A 20734-nucleotide genomic window follows, 5' to 3' on the forward strand; every position below is an offset into this window, starting at 1 on the left:
CTTGCCACTTGTCATGGTTTTATGGTGACTGATCACCTTCTGAAGAATGGCCATTCACAGAGAAGCCTCAGCAGCAACTATAGATGGGGCGTGCTTTAAACCACCAAGCCTTCCTGTGTAAACCGGACACAGGAAAATAAACACATTCCCTTGCCATTTTCAGCTCAAGCATCACCAAGTATAAGGTTACACAAACTTGTGTGGTCAACTTGCTGGGAAAGAACTGACGAAGAAGAACATTTTAAAAATATGTCCGTTGCTGAAATAGCCATTGCTGAAGTCTAAATCGAATCTATAAAAATCGAAGACTTGAGAAAGGAAAGTGAAAAATGAAACAAAATCATCATATTTATTCATACATTTAATCAAATTCCATCATCTTCATATGCCATTTTGTATAAGCAGGTTTATTATGTTCTCTGCTGTATTTATAATGTTGCTTAAGTACTCAAAGTCTCTCATAAGCCACCTTACTGTATTGCATGATGATACAAAGAGATATATGTACCTGTATATACATATACTCTTTCTGATTGATGGAATTTTCAGCATGGTTATACAGGTAAGCTTATTCCTTCAGCTAAATTTCAATAAATAAATATTGCTGAATACTCAACAGGTCAGGTACCCACAGAAGTCTAGAAATGGCCAGAATTTACACTGCTTAAATGCATCAGTTATGCATTTAGCTCAATCCAGAGCTGAGGTATCTGAACAATAGGAAACTGTACCTATTGAAATACCATCACCATAACCATATATACCACACCTGTCCATTAATAACAGAAACTGTACATTCTGTCTTCTAGTTTGAGAGCTGAAAATTATTTCCTGGATTCTATTTATTTACAGGTGGAAACAGCCTTCATAAAACTGTGACTACCGTATTAAATTCAATGAATAATTTGTATCCTACACTGAAAGAGTTCAGATAGAAACATGCTACTGCAGCAGAGCAACCACCTCTTCTCCGTAGCCATGCCCTCCTGTTGCCATGGTGACCAGGTCATGTGACTGCGAGAGGACCACCATTGAGGCAGAGGGTCCATTACCTCCCAAAGTGTCTAGAAGAAAGACGGTTACAAAGAGGCATTAGATGAAGAGAACAAGTGCACACCTTCAGATATTGCAAATGGAGCTTTGGACACAAAAAAACAGCAACCCAGAATGCCTTTATATATAAATGTCTGACTTAATTTTTCAAACCTTTTAGCTTATTGTAAAATTTATGCTTCAACATATTGGCTTTTTAATAAAAATTAAAACATTTAAAAAAGTAATTTAGATGGCCGCAGACTCTTACTCCCACAAAGTATTCATTACAGTATATTAATGTCTGCAGAGTTTGTTACAGGTGGGTGTAGAGTGCTCTAATTAAATAATAGATTATAAAAGTCCAACAGCATTACTGGACCATTTACGCATATGACTGTTTCTGACAGTGTCATAGCTCTTCAAAACCAACTTCAGAATCCTTCAGAAACCAGAGCAGACAGTATCGAGCTTAATTACAGGTCACATATGAGAAGGGAACCCATGCAATTTTCCCTGTTTTTTGCAGATTTGAACCGCGGGTGTTAGAGAGCAGGCAGGCACCTCCTTGTGCTCTCAGCATCGCGTGGTGAAGGTTCATGGGCTCCAGCGCTGTTGTCATAGTGACCATGCTGTCACCCACCACCCCGCGGTCCTCGAGCAGACTGCTGTGCGTGAGCGCCTCTCCTGGGGGAATCGCGACAAAGATGCCACTGCAGTATGACAATACCACCACCTATCTCCGGCATACATACAAACATACATACATACACACTTATCACTCAGGGCCGAGACTGTAGCTACGGCAACACATTCCAAACACAGGCCGTCGATAAAGCGGACAACCTTTGGCCGGGGGTTGGGGTGTGGAGGCTCGTGGGCAGCGTTACCCGTGTCTCTGGCCTGGATGCCGGCCGGCGCGTCGCTGTGCCTCTTCCTCATGTGGACGTTTCTGCTGCCGCTCTGGGAGAAGGTCTTCCCGCAGATACTGCACTGATGAGGCTTCTCTCCTGCAGCACAGCGAACCGCACACACGCCTCAGAGACCGGACCGCAGCGGGAGCAAGCTCCCGTCAGGGTGGACTGCGGTGAGGAAGGCTTCTCCTAGCGCTCTCTCTCACCTGAGTGCACCAGCATGTGCTTGCGTAGGCTGGAGTACTCTGTGAAGGAGCGCCCACATCCATCTGCTTCGCATAGGAATGGCTTCTCCCCTAGAGAAATAACATTCGGCATCTCACAATACTATGCAAAGGGATACAAAGTTGTGGACATAGATTTAGCAGGACCACCATCTCCGGATGCTTCTTGCAACCTATTCTGATCTGAACTAATAAACTGGACGGAAACTCCCATGTCCTGTCTACAGCTGACCACAGGAGGATAGGCTCTCCTCGAGCCTGGTTTCTTCCCACAAGGCATCCAGGGAGTTTTTCCCCCTTCCCACCATTGCATGTGGGTTGCTTTGTGGGGGAGAAGCCTGGGCATACTGTGAAACCTATTGTGATAAATTCTTTGCGCTATACAAATAAAATTCAATTCAATAGCCTTGTACGATGCATTGTTCCAATTTTGAAAGGGCTTCATTTGTCTACATAATCTCTTTCAGCTTGTTAAAATGTAGGAATGAGATGTTATTAATAACAAATGCCAAAACGCCACTACAATAAATATTAGCATTCATTAACAAAATGTATTCATGATATTTATGTATTCATTCAGTCAGTCACTCATTTCACATTTGACACAATTGTGAGCTTGGGTGCAATAATAAATTGTGCTCAGTAAATCATCACTGCAAACAACACAAATCAAGTTATATTGCCATGGATAAGCCAGGAACTGCAATCATAATTTTCAGTGGATTCAGCGAAATGACTAAGTAGCTGGTTTTTATCTGAAGGTCAATAATACATTTCATTCGACGGAGGACCATTTCTCAAATTAATGCCGTGAGTCACTGGACCATAAGCCACTGTCAACTCGGATACTCAGAAAGGCTATACTGTGAGCAAGTGGAAGCGTTATAAAAGTGTGCAACATTATCAAGGAACGTTGGGGAGATGAGACCCACCACCATGACGGAAGACAGGAGTGGGAAATGGCATTTCCTGGGGCTGAGCGGTTTGTGAAACCCCTCTCTCACCGGTGTGTGTGCGCTTGTGGTTCTTGAGGTTCCCGGCCGTGGTGAACTTCTTGCCACAGCCCTTCTCAGGGCACACGAAGGGCTTCTCCCCATTGTGCGTCCTCATGTGCACCTGCAGCCTCTGCAGCACGTAGAAGCTCTTCCCACAACCCTCAGCGCAGCACCGAAACGTGCGGTCGTTCCTGGAAGGACAGTTTCAGTCACTCTTAGGGAGAAGTTAAAGGAAAAATCCACCGCAGTTCGTTAAATCCGTATGCTTATTGTGGCTACAATCGTAAAATTGGCATGATTGTTTTCCTTAAGCTATGAAATACACCTTTCTTCCAGCCTAGAATTATGGTATGCTCTGCAAAACCAGCCTTCTAATTTGGTTTTGTGATACAATTCCTGTTAACCATTTCACAAACATTTCACTGACAATGCCTTTACAATGAAATGTGGGAGTCTGAGAAAGGGGAAACATGGGGATAGCTATGTACAGTCTTTAGAACTAATGTTTAAAACATTAAAGAATCATTTTAACACACTAGTTTGCTTGTTAGAGGAGTATGTTCATAAAGAATGGAACATCTTGCTCTCCCGACCTGCAGTTATGAATGGCAGAATGCCAGCCCTTCACTGACAAGAAATGTGTGGTTCCCACTCAGAAGAAATCTTCTTTTTCAATTTGTGTTTGCTTTTTTTATGTAGCAACAAGGGAAACAAATACAGACATTTCCGCTGCTAAGCCTTCTCCAGCTGAAATGTCTGTAATTATTTTCCCTGTTGTGAAATAAAAAAGCAAACAAAAATTTAAAAAGGAATTCCTGTAAGTTTTATTCGTGGAGTGTTATACACGTTTTTTTTTGTCAAAGGACGAGTATGCCAATATTATTAGTAGTAATAGGAATATATGAGTATGTGCATTCACAGATAATGGAGAATGATATAATGACAAGCAACTATGAGCTTGTACAAATATTTTTCATTTTAAATAGGAGCTTCATTCCCACCAAATTAATAATTTGCTAAAACCTTTGAGGAGCATGCATCTGCTTTGGGTGTGCATATTATTGTCTGCCAAAAAAGGGCAGTGTTGGAAAACTATGACCCCGTTTATACTTGGTAGTTTCATGTGACTTGCATCTAGATGGTACCCAGATATGATTTAACCACATTGCATTTACACTTGGTAGTCAGGTGCGGCACCAGCTTGCCAGATTGAAATCCGATTGCTATTTTCTGCGTAAAATGCAAAACCCAGACAGCCCACTTCCTGTTTTGTTCCACCTCTCACAGACCAAATAGAAATTGCTAGAAAACATTGCAAGTTTGTATGACATGTTTCAGTTTCTTAATGGAAAATGACATTCGGCAGACAATGTACAACAGAAGACGGCAGTATTGAGACTGTTTAATACAGCAGTGACCCATAGACAGTGCAGCCGTAGCAGAAACAGTTTGAGTTCTGCAACGACTCTGAAGTTTCTTATGAACGGAATTCTGTCAGTATCGCTTGTCAGCATTTAGATTTGCTCAAACAAAGTATGTCCTCCATGCTTGTTGTGATTGTGACGTTACATGCGCTTCGGTTAGGAGGAGGGCTAAGTCGCGTGACGTTAAACTTTGGGAGGAGTTTTGGTTGTCATATGCGTCTTGAAGAGACGGACGCATTTACACTTGTATAACATCGGTCTTGAATGTGTCAGACCACCTCCTGCAGTAGTCCATTTTACATGTGGATAATCACTATCCAGGTTATTATGTGGATACTCAAAACGCATGCGACGACCAGGTGTAAACAGGGTCCAAGATACTGGATGTCTTAGGATATATTCTATATACCTACAGATATAAATATCCATGATGACAGGGAGTATAATCAAGTTTACTTGTGTGTTTTGAGGTGGTACTTGAGGTGGGCAGGCCAGGTGAAGGTCCTCCGGCAGCCCTCAAAGGTGCACCTGAGGGTCTTTTCTGCAGGGATGCGGGTTTCTGGGGGAAGTGTGTCTTTCTTTGGACCCTCAGACGGATAACTGTGCAGGTGCTCACCTGCCAAAAGGAGGCAGGGAAAGGGGGTCAGTCATGCTCACCTCTCTTATACTGTCAAAAATTCCAAAAGGTGATGCTGGGTCTGATACAATTATTTTGTTTCAATTCTAATTTTCTATTAAAGAAACAATAGGTCACTCTTGATTGGAGCAGCCACTTGACAAATAGGTTAGCTATTTTAACAATTAGAACTGTTAAAAAATTTAATAAAACTATAACTTTCATATTTTTTTTCCAGCAGTCATTTCAAAGCAACACATCCGTGCCGTTGGTAAGAGCACACACTTTTCTAAGGCGATATGACATAAGGAAGACGTTACTGATGTTGCTGGCCTTGGCATCCTTGGCCAGCTGTGCCCGGGTTGCCGCGATCAGGCTGTCATGGGCCAGCTCCTGCACTCGCAGGTACCAGGGCGTGGTGCCATCCCCGCTCTCGCCTGCAGAGACCTCCTGCTCCGCCTCGTCCTGGACGAACACCAGCGGTTCGGTTGAAGCTGCCAGCCCTGTCAAACATGCACACAGAGCAGCTTAACATTATAGTCGACGTCTCTTCAGAGGATACTGAGCATCGCCGACTATTTAAATGTATAAACAACCTCTGGACACATGTAGATATGTTTTGTCTAACAGCAGTTTCGTTTCTGGTCTTGCTTATTAAGTTAGTTTGTGTGGACTCTTGGTTTTGATTTCTATGGAAACCATTGTCGATAATTATTGTTATAATATTACAATTATTGTTATTATGAATACTATTATGAATAGTATTATTTCCCCATAATATTGATGAATTCACTATATACTGTCCACTGCACATCCAGAATTATTAGCACCCCTGAATGGCAATGGACAAAAAATACTTTATTTTCACAAACAATATATTTGAGATAATCAAAATATGAATTATTGTACTTTATTAATGTTTCAATAGAACCAACTAAAATCAAACATTCATTCAATAAAATCAAGGTTTCATAATTATTGGCACCCCTGGTTCTATACTTGGTACACCTAGCTCAGGCATGGATAACAGCATGGAATCTTTTCCTGTAATGCTTGACAAGGTTAAGGAACACATTTGGAGGGATTTTGGACCTTTTGTCTATGCAGATCCTTGCAAAATCCTTCAAAACGTGCCAATCTTGTGTTTGCACTTCTCACCTGCCCTCTCCAGTTAAGCCCACAGGTTTGAACGGAGAATGGAGGTCCGGCACCTGAGATGGCCATTGCAGAACATCAATTTTTTTGTCACAGAACATTTCTGTGTGGATTTTGAGGTAGGTTTTAGGTCATTGCCTTGCTGGAAAGTCCACCTATAGCCACCTTAGCCGTGTGGTTGAGCCAACCAGACTGTATGCGTTAAAACAGCCTCAAAACATCACTGCCCCACTACCATATTTCACTGTGGGATTTTGGTTAGTTCCATTGAAACATGAATAAAGTACAGTATTTCTCATATGTTGGCATTTTGGGTTTCACAATAATTACACTGTTCATAATTTTTTATAAAATTGTTTAATGTACGTTTTGGGCATTGCCAGTTAGGGGCGGCAATCATTCTGGAGCCCACTATACACACAACTGTTTCTCTACAAATGTAAAATTTTGGCCACCTTCAAGCAGCACTGTGTGCTAGCATTCCCATACATCACGTGAAAACCTCAAGTATGCGTCAACAAAACCACTGGCTGTTTGCCGGTGTAAAACAGTGTTTTGGTAAAATCCACGATAGAAAACAGAGGGAGGGGAGACCTTTGGCCAGGTTAAGCAAGATAAAGGAGGTGCTATCAGACTGCTGCAGGTCGTGGAGGATGGGTGGGGGGCTGGGGCTGGAGGTGAGGGCCACGCCTCGGTGGGACTGAAGCTGAACCACCAGTTGCTCCCTCTCGCCCTCATAGTCTGACAAGGATGGGGAGGCTGCATGGCTCAGGCTGTTGTCTGTTGAACACATTTTCAAAAAATTAGACCAAGGAAATGAGCTGTTGCGTGTTCATATTTATCCATGCCATTTTTACCAACTTTTATGCTGGTTGTCCCACAGTGGTATACTCTGTGTCCGTAATAATCCAGAAACATTTCACTGTGGCAGAGCAGTGGTGTCTTATTGCATTGATTCTTACCTGCAAGGTGCAGCTGGCTACATAAGGAGGTATCTGTAGTTGGATGGAGAGGTAGACAGGTCTCTTTCGGGTCACACTCCTCCAGTCCTTGACCGAGGGGGATTGAGGCCTTCTGTACAAACTCGACCAGCAGCTGAGGGAAGTGAAATTCAAATGCATTCCATAAGCTCATCAAATGCAAGCAACAAAAAATTGACAGCGGGACTGGAGGAAGAAACGAATAATACAATACATAAATATTGACATATGTTATTTGTAGCAGTTTCGTGAAGAAAGACAACATATTATTGTGCCTAACATCACGTTTTACCTCAGGCTTTGAGTCCAGTTCATCAGAGAGCATGGATTCGGCCTTCTATAAGCTCTGTAAAGAGGAAATAAAACGTTCCATGAAACTATGGCGTTTGGTTTGAAAATGTATAACCCAATAATATACATGGTGTTGCAGTTAAACAACTTTAAGACCCACCTGATTTTAAACGAGTAGTTATTTCGCTCAGGGCATGTATTGAGCTGCCGCTTCATCTGCATGCAGCCATAACTAAAAAGTAAATATGAAAAGGTACATTAAAGCCAACTTAGGGTTCAGTAAACAGTAGAATGTATCGATGTGTTGTACCATGTACACAGCTAACACAAAACATTCTCACAATGTTGCTGCCTTGCACAGTAGTGACAATGTTATAACGCTGATAAAACATCGTAACATTATGAGATCATTTTGTGTTTGCTGTGTATTACAGTATATCCACATGTTAACTTAGAGGTTACGCTAGCAAAAACGTATTTAAACAAGTCGCTTGCTAGCCAAGTGTCAAGGAACAGCAATACAATTTCCGTGACCAAAATTAAGCAACATTAGCAGGCTATAGTTAGCTAGCTAATGGCTTGGGTAAGTAAAGAGTAATGTTACCGTAACGAATTTGCTGATACGCAATGACTGTCATCCTTGCGAGCTAACGAACAAGCATACAATTACCCAGTTATGGACTTAAGTTACTTGCGAGGACTTGGCTAGCAACAAACAGAAACAGATGCAAAACAAAGACTGCACGAATTCAAGTTAAGTTTCTTGTGGTTGACTAAATATCTTTCTAACTAACTTAAAAAGTTATTTTGCTAATACTTTAGAGCAGTTTGAATATTTCTACCACCTCGCCACTCGCGGCTAGTTCGTTACATCCAACACAGTTCGCTAAGTCAGCTAGCTAGCTTTCTACACATGTCTTTTCCTGACTAGCTAACATTAGCTACATTAGCTTGTAAAACATAAGACGCCGGGCATAGTCAGAATCCAGGATTTCGCTCGCCTATTAGGTAGCATCCTTTCCACAATTAGATTAATGGATCCACATTTGTATTTATCCTCCATTTACCTGTTTTATGTCCGCGCACAGCTTCCCTAAGTTTATATTATTTTCCTTTCACCCTCTCACCTTCCTATTTGCTATTTACCCAAATATTTCCCATGTACGGAGTATCTTGTGGGACAAGCTAAACCGACCCTGTATTCTAGTTTTCCAAACGGGTTTTTCGAATTGAAACGTATGCTTCTGTATTATCAAGCAAATGTAATATGATGCAAAGCAATGTACATAACACAAATAGCTCCTTGTAAGTCAATTTTCGTTTTTTTATTATGTCTTAATTATAATATAATTAAATTCAAGTCACTCTTGAACACCAACCAGTACACCAATATTTTTTTCTAAACCATAACTATAAAATGTGCATTGCAAATGTTTGCAATATATAAATGCAATAATCTTTTTTGTTGGTAAAATATTAAAAAGCCATCAGATATTACGAAACAAAATAAATGTTGCCCTATTTCAAAAATCATTCACATGTAATGGACATATGTGTATTTCAATTTAAGATGAGCTTTTGTTAACTGCTAAGAATGTGGTTTAGGTTAAAATGTATATGGCATGCAGTGCATATGATATCGATTTAAGGTTGAAAATGCACGTTGTTGCACAAACTATGTTTTGTTACTGAAATACATGTATGTAAGGAAACTACATTTTATTTACACATGAGTATTTTTAAATAAAAGTACATTCCAATTTTCCATAATACATGCAAGGATTTGGGGGAGAGAAGATAGGACAGTCCTAGTAGCTGAGGGATGAGCGCAGCCACCTGCAGGAGGAGCTGTAGCCTGAGGAGAAATAGGGAGAGACAGAGACAGACAGAGAGAGCGAGAGTGAGGGAGAGAGAGAGAGAGAAAGAGAGATAGAGAGCAAGAGAGAGAGAGAGAGAGAGAGAGAGAGAGAGAAATGCCTCCTTGAAATGCGGGAACAAAGCCACAACACTAGAGAGCGCAAAGAAGAGCGATAGCCATCTGAGCGACAGATAAGCAGTGTAGCTGATTCATCTCACTCTCACTTTGACTGCTTTGAGAGCACACGGGTACCAAGCATCTCCACACTTAGACCCCAGCCTAACAGAGAAAGAAACAGAAAAAAAGGTGGATTTTCAGTCTCGGCAGCCAAAGGTATTCCTCATCTCCTCACTTGGGTCTGGGTGTGGGCAAACGCAACTGACATGCCTTGGTGTGACTTTACTAGTACTATCAGCTGTTATGATGCTTTGCCTGGGCTTGCTGGCTTGAAGTGGTTTTGAGGCTCTGTGTTCTGTTTTAGGAGTCAGCATAGATTTCCCTGGACAAGTCTCCAGGGGTGTAATGGGTCTTGCAGAACAGTGAAGTCTGCATTGATTATGTGTCAGGTTGATGTGATCTGGAGGCAAAGAGGAAGCAGGACTCGCACACCAGCAAAAACATGGAGAAGTTGACGGGGAAAGACAAGGAGCTTATCCGGAACAGTTGGGAGAGTCTGGGTAAAAACAAAGTCCCTCATGGGGTCGTCATGTTTACCAGGTACCGAGACCCCAAACTGTCCTGTATTGTTTTTTACCAGACAAACAGTATTGATGATTGTAGGCATGCCTGAGATGGACCAGCTCCACCACAAAAGATATTTGTTTTTTAAATAGTCATGTATGTATGCGCGTAGATGCATTCAGCTGTTCAGATTCACACTAAAACCATTTCTCTGTGTGTGCATGCAAGCATCCGTCTGCACGTGTGTGTGTGTGTGTGTGTGTGTGTGTGTGTGTGTGTGTGCATATATTACTGATGTCCATTATTATATTTATCTTGTGTACCTGTAAGTGAAGACAAGCTTGGAGTGTTACAGTATTTGTGACACACAATTGTCCTTGGACCAGAGTACCATTGTGAAGGTGTTTACAACTATATTATCTTTGGCTGTGATACTGTCCGTATATGCTTTCAGCTGTCTCTTGGCTTGTTCAATTACAGGGAATTTTCCAAGGTATTTGAACAGTGAATTAATAAAGACAGACATGCTCTTCTTAATTCTTAGTCAATGTTGTGTTAATGACCCTCCTACACGTAAACACACGGAGAGACAGGGGACCAAAACAGCCGGCACTTCAATCTCCCGCTATACTGAAACCAGAGGCTTTAGTTGTTGCTTGGCGACAGCAAGATCTTTCTGTCTCTACAAGAGATGCTCAGAAAGAAATAGCAAACAAATTGCCTTTCTGTTTTGCTTTGACACCTATGTAATACCGCAGTATGATTTGTCATACCATAATTTCTGCTACTTCATTTGCATCAACCCGAATGAAAAAATTGATTGTGATTTCAGTAAAACAAGGATATCCAAGGCAACATGTAATGCTTAATGCTTAAAATAGCTTTAGTAACCACCTGAAGACATACTAATCTATTAAGACTTATGAATCCATCTACTGTGTATGTTAAAAGTCTCGCAAAAATGGAATTCTTTGAGTTTGAATTAACAGGCTCATTTTATGTGTGTGTGTGCGTGTGTGTGTGGAGCAGGTTGTTTGAATTGGAGCCTGGGCTATTGCATCTGTTCAACTACAAGGCAAACAGCAACTCTACCCAGGACTGTGTCTCTAGCCCAGAGTTTCTGGATCATATTACCAAGGTGGGTAGTATCATTCTTGCTTCATCATCAAGACCTTACCTTGGGGAGCACATCTGTGTCTACCCTACTTTGCTTTGGACAGAGACTATAGCATTGATTGGGTTTGAGTCTGAGGAAGAAGAAATGATACTCTGAGATGGATTATAAACTACAATGGAATGACTGGGTATTGATTTATGAATGTAACCTTTTTGTATATATTGATTCATAATGAGAAAAGTTTCACTTAAAATGCAAAGGAGTTCCTAGTTCTCTCTCTGAAGCTCTGTGTATTACAGGTGATGCTGGTGATTGATGCAGCTGTCAGTCACCTGGACGATCTCCACTCACTTGAGGAGTTTCTACTCAATCTGGGGAGAAAGCACCAGGCTGTGGGGGTCAAGACCCAGTCATTTTCTGTGAGTTCAACTCTATTTTGTTCAGTGGTTACATCATGCATATGGCAGGGAAGACAAAATTGCAATTGGGTTCCATTCATTACAACACTGAAACACTCTACAGACAACTCAATAACTACCAAAGTATTTATTATACATGATTGGGAGAATTAGAGGTGAAAAATGAAATGCTTGTGCAATTGAACGTTATTTATGACCTGTGGTTGTAACGGCATATTTTGTGTGTGCGTGTGTGTGTGTATGCCTGTATGTGTGTGTGTGTGTGCGCCTGTGCTCATGAATATTAATGTTCATTTGCATGCCTGCGTGTCCATGTGCATGTGTACTTGTGACATATTGTTTATATGTGCATGCATTTATGCGTTCATGCTTTTGTGCATACATTTACAAACACATTCCATACGTTTTTAATGTACTTATATATCTCCACAAATGCCTGTGTGTGATACAATTTGTGTTTGTGTGTGTATGTATTTGTGTATTCATCCCTGTGCATGTGTGTGTGTGTGTGTGTGTGTGTAGCTGGTGGGTGAGTCTCTTCTTTACATGCTGCAATGCAGTTTGGGCCAAGCCTACACTGCCCCTCTGCGCCAGGCCTGGCTGAACATGTACAGCATCGTGGTGTCAGCCATGAGCAGTGGCTGGACAAAGAATGGTGAACACAAGAGTGACTAAGCAACCTGCGCACATGGAACCAGGCCAATACATGGTGACCTGTTAACTTTCAGAGGCTCAGAGTTGAGGCTTGTGTAGCTTTACACAGGAAGAAAAACCTGAAAGTGCTGTTTTTTCTTCCAGCAGGGTCACTTTGCAGCACAGGAGAGATATTGTCAGGTTTGATGTACCATCCAATGGTCTTAGCAACAGCTATGCTTTGAGGTTTATGGCAGGCACCCAGCTAATTATGTATGTGAGGTCCCTTCAGCATCGCTGTAGCATTGCAGGAACGTGGTACTGTAACATTGTGACAACATCAGAATATTATTTTCCTGGGGATGGATGTGCTCTATGTCTATTGAACATGCTCACAACATGGCGACTTAAGAGCATAAGACTAGTTTTAGATTGTACATGCTTTGTACATTTCAGCTTGATATACCTACTCAAACAATTATGATGATAGTGTTGGTGTTGTGATGTTTCTAATGCAACTTCCACAATCTCAAACACTCAAACATTTTTTGTGATGCACCTTTTTTCCCTAAACAATACAAGGTACATTCCATACTATATAGAGCTGCTGAAAGAAAAACTGTCACGGTGAAAGGGTTCTTGGAAAGCTTTGACTTGCACTGTTCATGCTTTTGGCATACAATGCTAATATATATAGTAATTACTGCAACAGTCATGTCTTGTTTGCTCATGAGGTGCTTTACCTTGTATACTCTTTATGGTATGGTCTGGTATATGTATATTCTGTGCATCAATATACATGGGAAAGTGAATTATCTCACTTGCAAATAACGATACTGTGTTGTTAATGGCTAATGCTGTCTGCACATTCTTATTTTAATGTCACATTGTTTTCCTGAAGCAATGTATGTCTACTGTGTTTGACTTCTATTTCTAATAACTGTGCAGTATAACTATCTTTTCATTTGAATATAAAACTTCAATCTACTTCTTGGAAATCTTAGCCATTTATAGTATATAAGTAGCTGAATATTATAAGGACCAACATTGAAAACTGTGAAAGGATGGAATGAACTTCCTCATTGGCCAACAATTGATGAAAATTGATTAAAGAAACAAAATAAATGAATACAATGAGGAAAAAACTTAACAAGACATGCCTGACAAGAACTGTTATATTAGAACATTTTAATATTTTATATGTTATCTCTATGACTGTTATGCTATCCACAGTGCGCCTTACTTCAAAGGTGTATGGATGCCATTTTCTTCTCGTCTGACCGCAGAGGTTTTGAAAGTGCATTTTAAATCACTTTATGATACACCGGTTGACCTGTAACAGCAGGCGCCAATAGACTGTTATTTTATTCTTCTTGAAAAGACTGTTCTAAGTACTTATTTAATGATGCCAATATAGTTGTTGATATTCGCTTGCTTTAGGAAATTAGGGTGATGTAAGTATATATATAAGCAAGGATCAGAGCAAACTATAACAGTTTTTCTGTTTGAAGTTTGTAAAAATTATTTGAATCACAATTTTTATTTCAGGCAAAAAGTCATTAGCATTGAATAGTTTTTGCACTGGGTTCTTGAATAGAATGTTCTTCAATATTAACTAGGTTTAAGAAGCCAGTGCATATTGATATATTTCTGCTGCTAATTTGTAAAATTGTTGACTCTGTCGCTATCTTAGAGTATTTTGACCATTTCTACATTAGATAATAAAAGCTGACATGAAATATGCCAGATGACATTTATAGATGTGACAATATATTACAAAGCTACTGTTATATGATGTAGCTATATAGCAGTTTATCCTGATGTTAATTACTTTTACAAAAATTACTTTTCAAAATTCAAGTGCATAAACCTTTAGAAGAGGTAGTTTGCCATCTATGAATTTTACCCCAACAACATAGTATATATGTATATATAAAATTTTAAAGTCATATAAGCGTATATGTTTATATGACTTTAAAATTTTATGTATATTTATGTTGTTGGGTTAAAATTATAAACATATATATATACATATATATATATATATATATATATATATATATATACGTTCATATGACTTTAAAATTTTCATTTGGATGGAGACAAAAGGGTCGTAGTTCTATCCTGCTTTAAAATCCTTGAAGTGTTCAGTATTTCCAGAAATGAAAATACCAGATTTAATTGCAGCAATCTTTTTTCAATTATTTAAATTCTCATGCTACCAGTTGATATTTCTCATGCTACCATAATGAATTTGCCCTTTGCCATTGGGTTGGCTTTGAAATTCAGGATTTTCCATTCCCGGCTGCTGAAAGCTTTTATTCCCCATGAAAATGTCTTTATTTAGAAATATATGTCTTTATTAGTATGAAATCCCTTCTTAGATATACAGTGTATCCAACATTTTCCTGACTTACAATTATTGGCTTTAAAGATCCTTAAAGCAGGTTGAACAGGCTCTGCAGGTGGTGAATTTATTGTGAAATCATTTTCAGTCTCCTAATGAGACTCTATGCAGATTGTTGCTGCCAATCTTTCTCTTTTTCTTAAGTTTTCAGAGAGTAGTCTTGCTTAGTCTATTTAACGTGTGTGTGTGTCTGTGTGTGAACGTGTGTGTGTGTGTGTGTGTGTGTCTACGTGTGTGTGTGTGTGTGTGTGTGCGTGAATGCCTGGGCACGGATATGTGACTTCAAACAACTTTATTCAGTAATATAGCATTGAATTATATTTTGTAAGTGTATTGATGTCTACCTCATCAACACAGCTGCTATTGAACAACTACACATTTTCCTGTGACCAAAAAACACATCTGGTAGAAAATGCAACTATCCTCATTTCAATGAAGCAGCTTGTCAAAATATAACCATTCAACTGTTAATGTTGTGTTACACAGTCACTTGTTAAACAAAGACAGAATAAAGGTTGTCTCATGTGCACATTTGCCTCGGAATATCATCATTCCTGTCAGCTTGTATGTGTCGCACGACCAAATTGTGTTGTCCAGTGACCGAATCAATCACAACTGTGCTTGATTTTTTTTTCTGCTGCTTCTCTTGGATTATGCAAGACATCATGTTCTTGATGATGTCTTCCCCCTGGCTACAGAGATGGGGACAGAATTAATCAGGCTCTGAGAGCTGTGTCCATGCTGATGTGCTGCCATTTTCCAGAATGCTCAAGAGAATCTTGCAACAAAATTCTTAACAGTACCCTCAGGGCCATAACACCTAGCTTTTGTCTCCATTGTTTGTGTTACGCCAAGTGGTTTGAAATTCAATATTATCACATTGCGGTGAATGTCACAGTCAGGGTGGCAGCTTGTTCTATTGATTCAATTTGGGCAGGAGCCTCAAGAAAACAAGGAAGGATTAGGCACTGTAGAATTTATCACTACATAGAATGGGATGTTGTTTCTGTGCCAAAGCTCCCTCTCAGTTTCAGTTTATAATAGCCCTGAAGTGGCCAACTCTGATCATGTGGTCATGAAACTAGGTTAGATTGCTGCCTTCCTCCCGCTGTGCCATACCCCAGCTTATTGAGCATGCAACACTCTTTGATTATTCCAAAGTGCTACCACTAATGTGCCCCATGCACAGACCTCCCCAGTGACTAAGTTGTAAGTAACCCCACTGGCACCAGAAATTGGGTAAGTACTGATCCTATCCCCTCATTTCCTAGTTGCTTGTTTTTTTTGTTTTTTTTAACAAGCTTATAACATTATAACAAGACATTGAGGAACCATTGGAAATGTATGCACAATCTTCTAAGTTAACAGTAGTGGAAAGATGTGTCTACTGTCTAGTACAGCAGCACCGCTAAGATCTGATTTTTCTACGGAAATCATGCATTGCATTGCACAGAGCTAATGATGTCACGGGTCAGGCACAGAGGAGCCAATAGCAGACTCGGGGGTTATGAGAAATGACAGGTTTAATTAAGGCAGATGAAGGGGCAGACAGAGCGTAATCAGAAACAGGCAAAGTTAAAAAATCAGGAGGTCAGTCCATACAGGTCCAGAGAAGAGCCAGGCAGGAATCAAAACAAATAAAGAACTAAATAAACGAACAAACAAACATCTAACAAATCAACATCAGGTGAGACACATGAAAGGGCAACCATAAAATGACGAGGGAGGAACGAAAACGCGTGACCCGATTCACATAGACACACATGTAATACAAACGGCTCCGGACTAGGGAGTAGACAATTGCCTGGAGTTGAGGAATGTAGAGATAGTGGAGAGCAGGTGCAAACATTTAGCTGAATCAAGGCAAGCAATTTAGGGATAAAACAGGGAGGCAGAGTTAGTCTGTTAGTTAGACAAACATATTAGTGTGTTAATATAATTAGTACTGTACAAATTCTGTGTTAGTCGGGATTAGTATATAAGTGCTATCTACAACATGAAATGGAGAGAAACCAGGAAGTAAGAACAGCGAGGCTGAGAAGGAATCGTGGGAAACCGGAAAATTCCAAAACCACCCGAATAGTGAAACATGCAGACCTGGAAGTGACTCAGGCTCAGAAGACACAGACATCACAGGGGAAGACAAGTGCAATGAACTATGAATGAAAACTGAAAACAGAAAACCAACCATTTACCATTTTACATGAATATGAAAAATAATAAATTACAAAAACACAGAATAAACTAACAGACAAAACTCAGGATCACGACAAATAACTAATAGCAAAAGTAACAGTGACAGTTGGAAGGCCATTTTTATTAAATCCCATTCAAAAGGATATCAAAAAAATCATTCATACAAATGAGGAGCATGCAGGTATCTTCTTTTACGTCATGACACCAACAGAATCTAACAAACTCCAATGGTCCTGTAAAAAACAACAGGTTGAAGAACACAATAACCTCCTATAGAGAGGTGAGAGATCCGTTCTGTAACAGTGATGGACAGTTGATGGCTTGCATTCTCTGAAGCCATTATTGCCATGGTGACCACCTTACCAGGCACCCCCACCATCTCATTAGCCAGGTTACCATGTGTCACATGATTCACTGCAGCTCCATGGACAGTAAGAGGTGTGTAGCCTTCGATGCCTCTGTATTTCACACGCAGCACACGTACGCACACACACCCATGCAAAGGCACAGACACACCAAAGAATGCATGCCCAGATATGAGGACAAACTCATTAACCAATAAGCACATACTTCTTGGATGACTGAGTTGGGTTCTCTTGGGGGAAATTATAAAATGATAAACAGACAGAAGCAAAGTAAATATTTTTAGAAGTCTTTTTGGACACAGGGTATTGGGTGTCACCATGGCAACCCCCACAGAGGCGCAGTTCTCTAGTGTTGGGCTGCAGTATTGAATTGAGGGGAGAAGTGGTGGACTCGGCCTAATCAGCTTAGTGCTCCTATATCCCACCGCCGGGAGGCACCAAGGCTTTGAGGACCTGTCTGTCTCCGTCCCTGTACTGCAGGAACCCAGTATGCAGTCTAATATCAGAATAACACCATCATAAATGACTGAGGGTTCAGAGGGGAAAGGATGCGTTGCACAACAAACTGCCATACAATAGCACTGCATCTGGGGCACAGACAGACTCTAGATGAAAATTCAAAATGGTGAGACCTGAAGGAATTTGACCTTCATGTTCAATCTAATTCCTGAGGTTTTATTCTGAGGGATGATAATCGCTTAAACCTTTGATTCAGGTGATTCTGCTAGGGAGAGCCCATACATGACATTCCATGTTGTATGTACCTACATATTGCTCCTGCTAGATATGGCACCTGAGATTATAATTCAATTTAATAGAATTTGTGAACAACATCTTGTACTGATAATATTAGTCGTGATAGGAATGACTTGACAGGGGTTAATTTGATTGTGTTCCTGAGAAGAACCATCTAGCCTAAGTGGTTCTTGGTTTCAAAGCACGGTTAATTAAATCTGTCAGCATTCTGCAAAGAACAGCTGCATTTCAATGCATACATCTATATAATGAGTGTGCCTTTCTCTGGCATGATGGCATATACCCCTGTCTGCGTGGGAGTTGATCTCACATCAATTGCCTGTCAGGTTTGACAACCACTTGTGATTCTGAGGATCTTGGCACAAATGTGAACATATAATACAGCGAATGAAGCAAGCCAGGTTAAATGACATACCACCCTATTAAAGAAAGATAAATGTCTACTGAACCACTGCAAGTCACAGACTTTACCAAGTGATCGTGCAGTAAAGTGTCACTGTCAGTGGGAAGGCCATTTTCATTAAATACCACCCATTTAAAAGAATGGAAAAAATAAGTGAGGAGTGAGGAGCCTATTTTAACTGAGGAGTCTGTTCAACTGCAGATTCAGCATACAGAGGTATGACACCAACAGAATAAAATGGAAGGTATAAACTGTAAGTGGAATGCCAAGTTTGATTCCAATGTACTTCTGCTGTACTCTTGAGAAAGGTCCTTGACTAGACAACCCTAATATAAAATGGAAAATATGTAGGTATGTAGGTAGTATGTTCCAAACTCAGTCCTGGCGACCCAGTTTGTATGTCATTCCAAGTATTAATGGCATCTCTGAATTTTTACAATTGACTAATTATGCTACTCACAGCTGGAACAAACTCCCAGAAGATCTTAGATCTGCCCTTTAGATCTGAAGCTTTGGTGGTTTGAAAAGTCGTTTTGATTGAAGTCATTTTAATTTAGCTCTGGTGGCTTTCTGAGTGGTTGTTTGTAGTCTTTTTGAAGTCTTTTTGATTGATTTGTCTGTCCGGTCACATTTTAAAATAAATATTTGAAAGATCTTTTTTTTTTTTTCCTGAAATGCCCGTATGCCTTTTATTACTGAAAAACAAAACAAAATTATTTGTTTTTAAATCCAAAAAAATGAATCTATTTTACTTTGTCTTTTTGTGCCTATGTAAAGCGCTTTGAATTATCTTTGTATATGTGCTATATAAATAAACCTGCCTTGCCTTGTCAAATTTTTCTTTTAATGCTAGTTGGCCATATTAAAGCCATGTTGCAGTATGTCAGGAATATCTCTGCACACTATGAAGATGAATGTTCAATACTCCCAGCGAGGACATTTTATCAGTCAATGTGTTGATTTATTTAGTTATAGAATAACTGGTGAATGTGTGGACACCTACCTGGTCACTGAAACTAAACCTGCATTGTGTCAAATTAAGTTTAAGGAAAGATTTACATTAGAACATAAATGTTTCCAAAACCATAATGGGTTTGGTTGTTACATGTTATAAAGAAGAGCATACATAGTGGGTCCCCAAGACTGAATTGGGAAACCACTGCCCAAAATTAAAGCCAAAAAAGCAGTTATAAATTCTGCTTCCAGAAAATTAACTCATTCACCATCTGATGAACAATACAAAACCCTTGATTAGTGTTTGAATTGGACACATCCCAACATCAAGACAGAATGATTCCACTTCAACAGGCCACAAGGAATCAAAAAGCTATCCTATTTTGAGATGTGGGAGACAAATCCGTGTAGAATTCACCTTTCACAAAGCAGAGTGAAGCTAGCGTTCAGAAGGTCAAAAGGGAAGTGTCAGCCCTTTCTGCTCCCTCAGAATGCAGTGAGAGATTTCACTGTGCCTCCCCTAGCAACCTGCTTGGCTCTTTCTCTTGACATATCAGAGCCACACACTACAACAAGCATGACTTTAGTTCAGTTTATTTGTTTATTTGTCAGGGACGATGTACAAACACATTTGTACATCGAGGAGATTTTAGCTCCTAGCTAATTTCCATCTGCAGTCCCAGGGCCAGTTGACGGTTGAGGTTGAGAAGGTTGAACTTAAACGTCCGGAGGCTGTTGAGTCACTGCAGATTGTTCCGTTATGGTCACGTACACAATATTGCAACATTATCACTCTCAATTAATATGAAGTTTGCGTAAGATGCTGCTGTGTTGACAAACACGCACAAAGTTAGGGAGATGTCAGACAATCTCTTAGGTGTGTGACAACACCCAGATGATTCACAGCCCTCCAGCTCTCATTTGGCTGCTTTGGCAGTTGATGTCTCCCTGTCAATAGACCGTCATCCTAGCTGTACAACCTGGAGCCACCATTTGCATTTTCTCCCCCACAGCGGCAGACAGGCCAATGAGGCCTGCTGTATGCGCAGAGGCTTGGCCTAGGTGTTTTATATGCACAAGCACTGCTCCGACACAGTAGGCCATCAGGGCTGCAATCAGCGGAGAGAGCACCTGCATACATTTACCGGGCTGCTGCATGGTCAATGGGTGAATCTGTCATCCTTAACTCCATGCCAGAGGAAATCATGCACAGCGGGGACCAGAGCTCACTCACAGGAACTCATTTATTGTCCAAATGTATTTGACTCTTTGCAGCCGCCATCTCGGTTTGGCATAGACCTGCCTCGCTGAAAA

General features: G+C 40.4%; 2 protein-coding genes across 6 annotated transcripts; one reads left to right on the forward strand and one right to left on the reverse strand.

Annotated features, from left to right (window-relative positions):
• Window positions 1–343: 343 nt before the first annotated feature.
• Window positions 344–8827, reverse strand: znf410 (zinc finger protein 410). 4 transcript variants are annotated; one of them, XM_061256145.1, is made up of 12 exons: window positions 8699–8827; window positions 7792–7863; window positions 7633–7686; window positions 7323–7455; window positions 6955–7140; window positions 5526–5708; window positions 5046–5205; window positions 3175–3356; window positions 2153–2242; window positions 1923–2042; window positions 1597–1719; window positions 344–1064 (listed from the first exon to the last, which is right to left on the reverse strand). In XM_061256145.1, the coding sequence occupies exons 3-12, from the start codon at window positions 7663–7665 to the stop codon at window positions 943–945; spliced, it is 1332 nt and encodes a 443-aa protein (XP_061112129.1). In that variant the 5' UTR covers window positions 7666–7686; window positions 7792–7863; window positions 8699–8827; the 3' UTR covers window positions 344–942. The 4 variants fall into 4 exon arrangements, 2 of the variants coding, with proteins under 2 accessions (XP_061112129.1, XP_061112121.1); XM_061256137.1 differs by having other exon boundaries at window positions 1597–1768; window positions 1879–2042; XR_009709626.1 differs by having other exon boundaries at window positions 927–1064; window positions 1597–1768.
• Window positions 8828–9662: 835 nt separating this feature from the next.
• Window positions 9663–15275, forward strand: ngb (neuroglobin). 2 transcript variants are annotated; one of them, XM_061256687.1, is made up of 5 exons: window positions 9663–9822; window positions 9971–10206; window positions 11200–11308; window positions 11587–11706; window positions 12229–15275. In XM_061256687.1, exons 2-5 carry the CDS (start codon window positions 10109–10111, stop codon window positions 12379–12381), a joined length of 480 nt encoding a protein of 159 aa, XP_061112671.1. In that variant the 5' UTR covers window positions 9663–9822; window positions 9971–10108; the 3' UTR covers window positions 12382–15275. The 2 variants fall into 2 exon arrangements, with proteins under 2 accessions (XP_061112671.1, XP_061112680.1); XM_061256696.1 differs by having other exon boundaries at window positions 10056–10206.
• Window positions 15276–20734: the final 5459 nt, after the last annotated feature.

This window comes from Conger conger, chromosome 1 (genome assembly GCF_963514075.1).
Source record: "Conger conger chromosome 1, fConCon1.1, whole genome shotgun sequence".
Taxonomy (NCBI): domain Eukaryota; kingdom Metazoa; phylum Chordata; class Actinopteri; order Anguilliformes; family Congridae; genus Conger; species Conger conger.

Bases quoted from the DNA above. Each gene is read 5' to 3' on its own strand.
- znf410 (XM_061256137.1), bottom strand. From the start codon at position 7,665: ATGCTCTCTGATGAACTGGACTCAAAGCCTGAG. The intron at 3,357-5,045 runs GTAAACTTGATT...CTGTCCTTCCAG, and splicing joins TACCACCTCAAAACACACAA to GAACGACCGCACGTTTCGGT. The intron at 2,243-3,174 runs GTGAGAGAGGGG...TTATTTCTCTAG, and splicing joins CCACAAGCGCACACACACCG to GGGAGAAGCCATTCCTATGC.
- ngb (XM_061256687.1), top strand. From the start codon at position 10,109: ATGGAGAAGTTGACGGGGAAAGACAAGGAGCTTATCCGGAACAGTTGG. The intron at 10,207-11,199 runs GTACCGAGACCC...TGTGTGGAGCAG, and splicing joins GGGGTCGTCATGTTTACCAG to GTTGTTTGAATTGGAGCCTG. The intron at 11,309-11,586 runs GTGGGTAGTATC...TGTGTATTACAG, and splicing joins TTCTGGATCATATTACCAAG to GTGATGCTGGTGATTGATGC.